General features: G+C 34.0%; 1 protein-coding gene across 3 annotated transcripts in view; it reads right to left on the reverse strand.

Moving 5' to 3' along the window:
- The window catches only part of PIK3R4 (phosphoinositide-3-kinase regulatory subunit 4), a 71206-nt gene that overhangs the window by 41361 nt on the left and 17029 nt on the right, over positions 1–12816 (reverse strand). For all 3 annotated transcript variants that reach the window (XM_025449032.3, XM_025449031.3, XM_049099566.1), the window contains exons 5-7: positions 12627–12761; positions 10726–10947; positions 2302–2475 (exon numbers count right to left, since the gene is read on the reverse strand). In XM_025449032.3, the coding sequence (XP_025304817.1) occupies positions 2302–2475; positions 10726–10947; positions 12627–12761 (531 nt within the window). The remainder of the gene's footprint in view (positions 1–2301; positions 2476–10725; positions 10948–12626; positions 12762–12816) is intronic.

Here is a 12816-nt window from a genome sequence, read left to right on the forward strand (position 1 = left end):
TCACCTCCACTCAAGCTCCCTCTCTATCTCTCTCTCTCTCTCTCTGCTCAATCTCTCACAAATAAAATCATTAAAAAACTAAAAACAATGAAATATGCAAGAAAAGTAAATAAATGCCTTTTCACTCCTTTTAACTATCTTGTGTATTATACTCAAAAATCAGTGACTTCAACTAATCAAAGATTTAGAATAAAATTCAAACTTTTAAACTTATTTAGAAAAGAACTTTCAAAAGAAATATATATATAGGGATCCCTGGGTGGCGCAGCGGTTTGGCACCTTCCTTTGGCCCAGGGCGTGATCCTGGAGACCCAGGATCGAATCCCACGTCGGGCTCCCGGTGCATGGAGCCTGCTTCTCCCTCTGCCTGTGTCTCTGCCTCTATCGCTCTCTCTGTGTGTGACTATCATAAATAAATAAAAATTAAAAAAAATATATATATATACACACACACACACATTTGTTGTGAGTATGCAAAAACATTGGCATTTAGAGGATATTAATTTTATAAGAAATTTTGGGTGACAGGGAAATAAGAACACTGTCATATGCCAGTATCACTTATATAAAAAGGGACAGAGAAAAAATTTGTTCAAAGTTTCTGTTTCCAAAGTTCTCCCATTTCCAATTCTTTTAATTACACATGGAGAAGGTTTTATTTCATAAGCACAAAGCAGCCCTCTGATACAACAAGGAAGGGTTGGTAGCTTTCCTTTGACAACAGGCAAAATGAGGACTGGAAAAATATTGAAAAATCTCCAAAAAGTAGCTAAAAATGACCTGGCAGGTGTTAGACACTGTATGAGCCTGAGTTATTAGTCCCAATTTTTTACATTATCTCTATTACACGATCGCACTCTTTGCCTTGCACTCATGATATACAAAGGGTACTTCTCTACCTCTGGCCTTTAGCTCAGTCGTATCAACCTGCTCTGGCCAATGGGATATTAGCAGACATAACACTAACAGAGCCCTGAAATGTGCTATATGGATAGGCTTGCTGTCTCATGCTTCTGCCATTACCCAGAACATAACCCAAGAAACTGCTGCCCATCTAATATGGGCACCAGAATGAGAAATGGATCGCTGTCACCACAGACAATTTGGAGATACAAAGCCTAAAGCAGAGCCACCCATCCAGCCCACAGATTCATGAGGAGAACTTTACTGAAGTATTTTACTGAGATTTTATGGTTGACTGACATACAGCATCACTGTATCAGTAAGTAGCTGATATAAAGAACCTCAAACACTCAAGAGGATTTCCTATAAAACAGTGAACTTGATCTTTCCTCTAATACATTCTAATTATCTGGGGACAAGCACAAGGGAAGGGGAGTATTTGTAACACCTACGTGGGAAGAGTGTAGTATTTTTCAAAACTGTCAAAGAAATCATGATGCCATTATTACCACCACCATTCCCTTTAATAATCACAATAGACTATGAATTAAAAAAGGACAGCAAGATGTATATGGTTTGCATGTTTTAAATAGACACTTCTAAGTTACTAAAAATTGTTTTTTCTTTGAAATAGTTCAAAATGCCAACCAATGATTTATTTACTTGATTTTTCTCAGCAAGGTTTTTTCCCCTCTGACAGATAGTACCAAATTCAGTTCCAGTTCTCAGGGAGTTCCCTGTCCAAGAAGTTGTACTATACTGAGTTTATTCTATACTTAAAGATAGTCATTAATTTTGATGCTAAGATACAGAGTATCCCATATGTTTATTCTAAGATCAATCACAAGAAACAGCAGAACCCAGAACAATCTCCATTGCAAAACTTGAGAGGTAAAAAACTATCTTTATAATGATTTTTGTTTAAAAAATGACAGACATTCATTTTTCAGATAAATAAAATGCTAATTATAAGCTACATTAAGTCTCAAAAACAGTTTCCAAGTAATTAGACAACAGAAGAAATGCATTATATGAAATTAGAACATACATATACATATTTATGCACAAAGAATATTCATCAATATAAGGAGAATCAAAGTCAAAGGCTAGAAAAACTCGATCCATAAAGATAATGCCACTTTCATAGGAGAAAAAAAAAGCACTGATGTCACAATTCAGAAAATGAAAATGAGTAGGAAAATATTCCACATAGCAAGTTACGCATGTTAAGACAATACATTTTCTCCTTAATATTATTACGGAAACAGACATACACACACAAGGAATAAAATTAAAACCCTGATTCCATATTGTCTAGAACTTTTACAATGCTCTATCATTTGTTATTTCTCTTAAGACACCTTAATTTTCTCCTAATTTTGAGAAACAGAAACTTACCAATATCACTGGCAAATTCATAGACATGGGGTTTTTGTAGCAGCCCTAACTGGCACATACAGGTAAGGGCATTAAGAGCTTTAACAATAACAAATTCCTCAGCATCACTAAGACCTTGTTGCAGCAGGGGTTTGAGAATTGAGGAGCTTTGCCAACCAACATAGGCAGCAACACCTGAAAAAGAAAAGCAACGTTACGTAATTATTCTATACCTGAAAGTACAAATGCCATTAAGTTAATAAAATTAATCAAAACCCAAATATACTGAGCAAAAATCCAGGAAAAAACACTGCATTTCCTACATAGCACAATAAATGAGAAAGATCCACACCAAAGCAAATCACCAAGAAATTCTGCAACACCATGGGAAATAAAGATCTTACGAACTTAAGAGAAAGAAAAATATGTCCCCCAAAAAGAAAGGAGGAACGATAAAAACAAGCTTCATGAAACAATTTCTAGCAACAATGGAGACTAGTACACAACAGTAAGACCTCCAAAGTTACGAAATAAATTTTACACTTAAACGGCCAATAAAATAAGAGAACGAGAAAATAAGTCATTTTGCAACACACAAGGACTATGTGGATTAACTTCCCATGCAACCCTTCCTAAGTAAGTTCTTGAGAATGTACTTCAGAAAAAAAGCAAATGTAGAATGTACAAAACAACAAACAGAACCCAGGAATTCAGGGGGAGAAACTGATAACAGCTAGCAAAGATTCAGAAATCAACCAGCAAATTAGAACTAAAAGCCAGTAAATTTCAAAAATGTTATCAAAAAGAAAAATGGAACATATTACAAGCAATAGATAAAACTGGTAAGAAAGAAGCTTGATATTACAAACAAGGTAAAGAAGATGTATTACTTCCTTTCAAAAGGAAAATAAAGGACTCTGAAACCCCAGAACAAACAAACAAAAAATTGCTCAAGAAAATCATGGTATAAATAAAAAGTAAATTAAAATGTACAATGTCCTCAACAATCTGCAGAAGACAGAAAGGAGAATCCACTGGTGACACCATAAACATTTTCATCAAGTGATATAGGAGTCATGGCACTGGAACTGTGGGGAAGCAAATACAAATATAGCACACTACTTGGTTCTAAAGTCAGTAAAGTTTACACATTCATAATCATGTAAATTTTGCTTTGAAATTTCAGAATCAGTCTATACAAGCACAAGATCTTGTTATGACTACACAACAAAATGTATATGTTATCAACTATGCAATGCATTTGTTAGTTGAATTGTCAATAACTGGTTGAAATAACCAACCAACCAAGAAAAGGAGACAAATGAAGGAGCATTCATCTCCTTGTAGTCCAAATCAGAAGTAGATCAATAAGATGTAGGTTTAATTATTTAAAGTTACAAAAACAGCCACTAAAAACTAAAGCACTGAAAACAGTGGTCTCTATCTCAAAAACAGAGGGGAAGAGGGATCAGGGCATGGTATGAGTTAAATTTTCATATGGCATAGAAAAAAGTCAAGAGATAAGTCTATATCTAACAATTCTTAAAAGTCATAGAAAAATATTAGAGATATGGCAATAAACACCTGAAGATATCAAACTAAAAATCCAGAGCAGCTACTTCTGTAAAATCCAACTATTGTTTTTTATACATTACTTTACAGATTTTGAATAATTTACAAAAGCATATTTCTCCTATAAAGTAATTCTAGACATTTTTTTTCTAATAAAAGGAAAAATACTACCCAAAATTCCTGTGGATTATATTTAGGAACTTTAAAAACCAAAATGTATAATGAGCCAAAGCAGTTCAAAATGTTTTGGAAAATAAGACTGACATCTGGGGGGATCCCTGGGTGGTGCAGCGCTTTGGCGCCTGCCTTTGGCCCAGGGCGCGATCCTGGAGACCCGGGATCGAATCCCACATCGGGCTCCTGGTGCATGGAGCCTGCTTCTCCCTCTGCCTATATCTCTGCCTCTCTCTCTCTCTCTCTCTCTGTGACTATCATAAATAAATAAAAATTTAAAAAAAATTAAAAAAAAAAAGACTGACATCTGGGGAACTTAATCTATACTAAAATTGCTCATAAATACCTAATAATTAAAATTTGATATAACTATAATAGAGTATCATATTGAGTACAGAAATGAGAAATCAAGAGAAGAGAAAAAGATACTCAGAAAACTAAAACTGAAAGACATAAGTATGCAACTGATGGTAACATAAGCTTCATCAATCAATGGGAAAGAAATGAAATGTTTAATCGTGTCAGGAAAACTGATTATTTTTCTGAGAAAAATCAGATTTCACCTTATACCACAGACCAAAATAAAAATTAAACAGTTAAGTGTGAAAAATAAAGCTTTATTAAAAAAAAAAAGATGTGCACCCAACAGATTATTAACATGTTACTTGAAAAAAGTATTTGCCAATGATTAAAAGTTAATGTTTTTCATGTACATTTATAAAATGCTCAAGAACATCAACAAGAAAGACATAGTCATCAGAAAATAATGGGCCAAAATAATTAAAAATTCATAGAATAAAAAGTACAAATGAGTAATCAACATGAGAAAGTTTTTCACCTCCACAGATAAGCAAAGAAATACACATCAAAACAAGTTATCATTTTACCATACCAACAGGCAAAGATTATTTGAAGCCTATTCCATGTGAAAGAGTATGCAGTATGGTCAAACAATGCTGATCAGAATGGAAAATGATACTTCTTTGAAAAGCTTATAAAATGTATCAGGAGTTTTAAAAATATATTCATATTCTTTATAACTAAAATTTCAGACTTCTAGCCTGAGAAAATAATTAGAAGCAAATATTTATGTAAAATATTATCTCTATACAGTAGGAAAAAGAGTGAAAATAATTTAAATATCCAAAAATGATGAATTCTGATAAAACCATATAATGGAATATCTTAATCTATTAAATTATGATTTCTTTTTTTTAAAGATTTTATTTATTTATTCATGAGAGACAGAGAGAGAGAGAAAGAGAGAAAGAGAGAGAGAGGCATAGAGACACAGGCAGAGGGAGAAGCAGGCTCCACGCAGGGAGCCCTATGCGGAACTCGATCCCGGGTCTCACCCTGGGATGAAGGCAGGCACTAAACCGCTGAGCCACCCGGGCTGCCCCTAAATTATGATTTCAAAAAAATTTTTATGACAGTAAATGTTTTGGATATATGTTATCAGAAAAAGAATTAGTAAATAATAAGATTAAAAAGTAATATAATACATACACAGTACTTATGTGCCCAGCACCATTACATATGTTAATTAATTTTATCTTCACAATACAACAGATAGGTATTTTTTTTAAGATTTTATTTATTCATTTATTCATGAGAGACACAGAGAGAGAGAGAGACAGGCAGAGACACAGGTAGAGGGAGAAGCGGGCTCCATGCAGGGAGCTCAATATGGGACTCAATCCCGGGTCTCCAGGATCACGCCCTGGACCAAAGGTGGCGCTAAACGGCTGAGCCACCCGGGCTGCCCTCTTCTTGGTTTCTTAATTATCCAAATTTTCTACAGCAAGCATGTATTACTTTAAACAAAAACAACGAAAATTATTTTAAAATAAAAAAGTAACATAAAGGCAAGATTCAAAATACACATGAATTGATCAATAGATGGTGGAAGTTCTACACACCACCTTTTCCAGAAAAAAAGAACTAAAAATAAAATTTGAAAGAGGAAGAAAGCAAGAAAGATAAAAAGGTGTGAGAAGCAAAATATACTAAGAATGGCATTAGATAAGTTTGAGAGGAAAGACTGAGTTGAATCAATAAACTAATACAAAACAGTGGAAAAAACCATCAACAAAATGAAAAGGCAACCTACTGAATAGGAAAAAATATTTGCAAATGATATATTCAATAAGGGGTTAATATGCAAAATATATTAAAAACTTCCACAACTCAATGCCAGAAAGAGAAACAATCCAATTACAAAATGGGCACAGGACCCAAATAGACATTTTACCAAAGAAGACATACAGATGGCCAACACATGAAAAGATGCTCAACAGCACTAATCATCAGGGAAATGCAAATCAAAACCACGATGACCTTACACCTGTTAGAATGGCTAGTATTTTTTTTTTATTTCCACTTTATTGCTCAAGCACAGAACTTGAGATAAGCCCAGACTTTCAGCAATGTGCAGAGAAGAGGCTGAGGGGGTTGGGGACACAACCTGGCTGAGAAGAGAAACTGATCCAAAGGGAAATACTGGTGGGGGGACAGGAGGTGGTCGTCGGGACACCAGAAGACATCTCAGCCATACCATCTGAGGGGAGGATGGCAGCAGAGAGCAGTTCACCGGCACAGCAGTGGTTCTTCCCATGCCACTAGCACCCACATGGAGGCCACATGTTTAGGAATGGACCAGGAGGAGGAAATAACAAACATTGGCAAGGATGTGGAGAAAGGAGAATCCTTGTGCACTATTGGTAGGAATGTAAATTGATAACACCCACTATGGAAACAGTATGAAATTCTTCAAAAAACTAAAAACAGGAATACCATATTATCCAGTAATTCCACTTCTGGATATATACCCAAAGAGATAAATTCAGGCTCTCAAAGAGATTTCTGTACTCCCATTTTCATTACAGCATTATTTACAAAAGCCAAGATATGGAAGGGGCCTTCCATCAAAAGATGAAAGAATGAAGAAGACGTGGTACATATATACAACAATGTATTTACTCAGTGACAAAAGAGTGAAGTCTTGCCACTTGCAACAAGATGGATGGACCAAGAGGGTATTATGTTAAGTTAAGCAAGTCAGACAGGGAAAGACAAATACCGTATAACTTCACTTATATATGGAATCTAAAAAAAGGAAATGATTAATCAAAAACAGAAACAGAGCCATAAATACAGAGAACAAAATGGTGATTGCCAGAGGGGAAAGGGGTGCGATGGGTGAAATAGGTGAAGGGGATTAAGAAGTACAAACTTCGCTATAAAATAAGTCATGGGATGTAAAATACAACATAGAATATAAACAATAACATTACAATAACTTTGGTAAGTACACTTACTGTGGTGAGCACTTCATAATATATGTAAGTATCAAATCACTGTTGTACATTTGAAACTAATATATGCCAATTGTACATCGAAAATTTTTTAAATTTTTTAACTATCAAGATGTCTGAAAATAGGAGACACAATAAACTCCAATAATAACAAAGCAAGAACAATTCAAAACTTGTTAAACGGAGAAAAGTATCTTTTTCTCCAAAATATTGTATGACAGCATTTGCAGATATATCAATACTGTTGCTGTATGAGTTTTTTTTATTTTTGGGGGGGAAAAAAGGGCAAACCTTTTGGCAGTTAGTTTTCTAGATTCTTGGCAACCAATAATCTAAACTCTACAGCTTTCTGCAATTATATGAGAAAGTTCAGATATCAGTGAAACTTTCCAACGTATAGAATAGTTTTCAATCTTTTAAGTTAACAGACAAGCTGTTATAATCATGTACAAAATTATATTTAAAAAAGGTTAGTTGGTAACCATAATAACATGGCCTGGATAAAATTATATAATCATCTCAATAGATGCAGAAAAAGCACTTGACAAAATTTAACATCTGTTCATGACAAAAACTCTCAACAAAGTGGGTTTAGAGGAAACATACCCCAACATAATATGTAAAAAACCCACAGCTTACATCATACTCAATGGTGAAAAACTGAGAGCTTTTCCTCTAAGAAAAGTAACACGACAAGGAAGTCCACTCTCCACCACTTTCATTCAAAATAGTAATGGAAGTCTAAGCTGCAGCAATTGGGCATGGAAAAGAAATAAAAGGCATACAAATTGGTAAGGAATAAGTAAAACTGTCACTATTTGCAGATAACTTGATCCTATATATTAGAAAGCTTTAAAGACTCCATCAAAACACTATTAGAATAAATTCAGTAAAGTTGCAGGATACAAAGTTAATACACAGAAATCCTGCAATTCTACATACTAATAACAAAGCAGAAAGAGAAACTAAGAAAACAGTTCTATCTGCAATTGCACCAAAAAGAATAAAATACATAGCAATAAATTTAACCATAGGGTGAAAAACTAAATTTTGAAAACTATAAAACATTAATGAAAAACACTGAAGATGATACAAACAAATGGAAAGATAAACTATGCTCATGGGTTGGAAAAAATACTGTTAAAATGTCCATACTACCCAAAGCAATCTGAAGATTCAACACAATCCTTAACAAAATGCCAACATTTTACACAGAACCAGAACAAATAATACTAAAATTTGTACAGAATCACAAAAGACTCCAAATAGCCAATGCAATGCAATCTTAAGAAAGAACAAAGCTGGAGCTATCACAATCCCGGATTTCAAGATATATTGCAAAGCTGTAGTAATCAAAACAGTACTGTACTGGCATAAAAAACAAAACAGACACATAGGTCAAAGAAACAGGATTAAGGGCCCAAAATGAATCCACATCTCTATGGTCAATTAATCCATGACAAAGGAGGAAAGAATATACAATGGGAAAAGTCAGTGTCTTCAATAATGGTGCTGGGAAACCTGTACAGCTACATGCAAATGAATGAAACTGAACCATTTTCTTTTTTTTTTTAAAGATTTATTTATTTATTCATTCAGAGAGAGCAAAGAGAGAGGCAGAGACACAGGCAGAGGGAGAAGCAGGCCCCCTGCAGGAAGCCCGATGTGGGACTCGATCTCGGGTCTCCAGGATCACACCCCGGGCTGCAGGCGGCGCTAAACCGCTGCGCCACGGGGGCTGCCCCTGAACCATTTTCTTAAACCATACACCCATACACCAAAATAAACTCAAAATGGATTAAAGACTTAAATATAAAACATGAAACCATAAAATTCCAAGAAGAAAACATAGGCAGTAATTTCTTAGATGTGGGCCACAGAAACATGTTCTAGATATGTCACCTCAAGCAAAAGATAAAAGCAAAAATAAACTGAGATTATCCCAAAATAAAAAGCTTTTGTACAGTGAAGGAAACCATCAACAAAACAAAAAGGCAAACTACCAAGTGGGAGAAGGTATTTGCAAATGATGTATCTCATAAGTTAATATCTACCATGTATAAAAAACTTACACAACTCAACATCCAGATAAATAATCTGATTAAAAATGGGCAGAGGACCTAAATAGAAATTTTACCAAAAAAGACATGCAGATGGCCAATAGATACATGAAAAGATGCTCAACATCACTAATCATCAAGGAAATTCAAATCAAAACCACAATGAAATATCACCTTAACCTTTCAAAATGGCGAGAATCAAAAAGACAAGAAACATCAAATGGTGGCAGGATTGTGAAGAAAGGAATCCTTGTACACCGTTGGTAGAAATGTAAATTGGTGCAGCAGCTACCATAAAGAACAGTATAAAGGTTCCCTAAAAAATTAAAAATAGAAATACTGTTATGATCCAGTAATTACACTACTGGGTATTTACCTAAAAGAAAAAATGCTAATTCGAAAAATTGTATGTACCCCTATGTCTATTGCAGCATTACTTACAATAACCAAGACATGGAAGCAACCCAAATATCCACCAATAAATGAATGGATAAAGAAGATGCGGGTGTGTCTGTGTGTGTGCATGTGTGTGTACACATGTGCATACACACACACACACAGAGAGATCTTGCCATCTGCAACAACATGGATGGATCTAGAGGATATGATGCTAAGTGAAATAAGTCAGAGAAAGACAAATACCATATGATTTCACTTACACGTGGAATCCGAAAAACAAAACAAATGAACAAACAAAAAACTAACATTTTGAAAAAAGTGAAGAAAAAAAAAAAAAAAAACACTTAATTTTTCACACATTTTCAGTTTACACAAAGCATAGCCTGGCAAGCTTCAATTTTCTTCCTAATTGATTCTCAGTCATACTTGTAGCTTAACTCTTATTTTCTGACTGTAAAAGTCATTTTCTGATATATGTTTACTATAAAAAAATTTAACAAATATAAAAAACACAAAGAAAAAAAACATCTACAATCCCAGCCCCAGAAATAATAGTATACAAATCTTAGTATATTCCAGACTTCTTTATAAACATATGATTTGTTAACTGTTACCTTTTTAAATCTACAGTGGTCACTTTAGTAGTGTTTCAAAGTACTTTTCCAGGTCATTAAACACTCTTTTAAAACATTGTTTAATAACCACATGATGGTTTTTCCTACCAATGTATCAATGAGCCAATCCCTTGATTAGCTCAAATACGTTTATTATCCAAAAGCATCATAAATACAGACAGAAACACAAGAGCTCATTTCATTATTAATGAAATTTGGCTGTCTTGTCAGCTATCTTTCAGACCTCATGGGTGTATCATTTAATTCAAAATCTTAAAGATACATTTTAAAACAATTGGAAAAACATACCAACTATACTATCAAAAAAAGCTCCACGCAGATGCCAATCATTCTTATCATTTAGGAAAGTGATCATGTGGGACAATAAAACATCATTGGCTTTCTGACGTCCAAAGAATACACACAACCGTGTTATTCCATTTTCCATTAAGGTTTGTTTCACAATATTTTCAGGGTCACTTAGCAAAGTGACAACTTTCTGCTGGACCATTTCATGTAAGGCTTGCAACTCTAAAAAAAAAAAAAAAAACAAAGTAAAGATAGGATCAATTTTTTTTCCCAAGACAAAGACATAGTCTTCTTTCTTCCTTCTTCTTCAGAGAAATGGAATGATTACAGAAGCCACCATAAAAAGTATATAATCAATTAAAAAACAAAAGTATATAATCACTAAATTTTTCTCCTGTTCAAAACTCTGGAGGATAGATGGGAAACCAAAATACAAACTAAACAACAACATCCTGAGAGGCAGATGCCACAACCACGGTTACTATCTCATTAATTAAACAAGTCTATTTTTAAGGCTCAAGGAGAGTTCTATAGGAAAGCACCAAAAAGTTCATACTGCCACCAATAAAATCAACTCGATCAAGGACTTCAAAATACTAGACTGATTAAGGATATAAACTGATAATACCATTTAATACTTTTAGAAAGTATTTTTAAGGTCAGCTTACTAAATTTTTAGAAAGCAGAAAATACACATGAAAATCCTATCAAGACTTTATATGATCTGGCTACCACCTTCTTCTCTGACTTTATCTCCTACCCACTCTCCCCTTTTCCCTTCCCTTTTAAAACGTAAGTTCAACAGGACAATCTTTTCTGTCTTATTCACCACTATATTTCTAGTGCTTAGAGCAGGCACACAATTGCCTAATTCTGAGCTTATGTTTAACAATTATGTTGGCTAAATGAATGAGGGGAAAGGCCACTCCTGGTGCAGCCACAGTCAAGGGAAAAGGTGGTCTGATATGCAAAATACTATGTTCATATTAAGACAAACTTTAGATTAACTTTCAAAAAGGTTTAACACCTAACCTAAACTTCATTTTATAAATGTCCAATTACATGGTTACAGAATGTAGGACAGTGTTATTTTCTAAGTAATTCCATGAAAAAAGCAAGGATTTCCTTTCCTTTCTGATACATTCTTCTATAAGTTCAAAATTATTCCATTGTCTTCAACTATAGAGAATATACACTGTCTAAAAATGACGCCATTCTAACAAGTAACAGAGCCATTACTGTTGTATAGCATAAAAATCTGAAAACTAGATTTCTCTAGTTTTCCTGAACTAGAAACATCCTAGGACAGATCTAAGTATATTATTTTACTTCTAAATCTTTAACTCAGTAACATTAATTAAAAGCCTGCCAAGAGTTGTTTGTATGTAAAGAAACTTAAGACAAGAACTTTGACCTCAAAGAGTTTACCATCCCATCTGTTCATTTAAAGTACAAGGGGTAGGTTTTGATCCATAAATCATAGATTAGCATGAGATAAACATAGTTCATGATTGAGGATACTCAAGGTATACTCACTTAAGGAGAAACGGTTTAGATTCTTTAGCTATGATGCTGTCAATGTTTTTTTTTCTTTCCTCTTGTAAGAATTATAAAATTCAGCTAATTTTACTATTGACACAAATCAATTTTGGCTGAAAAACAACTGATCTCAGAATCTGTGGCACAAGCTGATCATTTTCTGGTTAGATAACAGTGTACAAAAGTGTACAAGAGAGAGAACAATCAGACAACAGGGACCTTTGCCATATATACATACATAGTATTCTTTCATCTTATATGAAAATTTCAATAATGGTGTCTTTCAAGTCCACATTAGTAAATCATTCCAAATAATAATTCATTCCAAATAACAAGAAACCTGGAAGAGAAAATCACACTACCTGTGTCATAATTTCCATTGGGATGCGTAACTTCACCGATTTCTTCACTATTTGGGTCATTTTCCATATTGAGATTTTTTAACTGTACTAATTCCAGGAATCTCAAAGCTGTTTCTGCCAGCAGAGCTATGTTTTCTATAAAAAAGGGAAAATTTATTTTTAAAAAAAGGGAAAATTTATAATGATTCTA

The sequence above is a fragment of the Canis lupus genome, chromosome 23, assembly GCF_003254725.2.
Source record: "Canis lupus dingo isolate Sandy chromosome 23, ASM325472v2, whole genome shotgun sequence".
Lineage (NCBI taxonomy): Eukaryota > Metazoa > Chordata > Mammalia > Carnivora > Canidae > Canis > Canis lupus.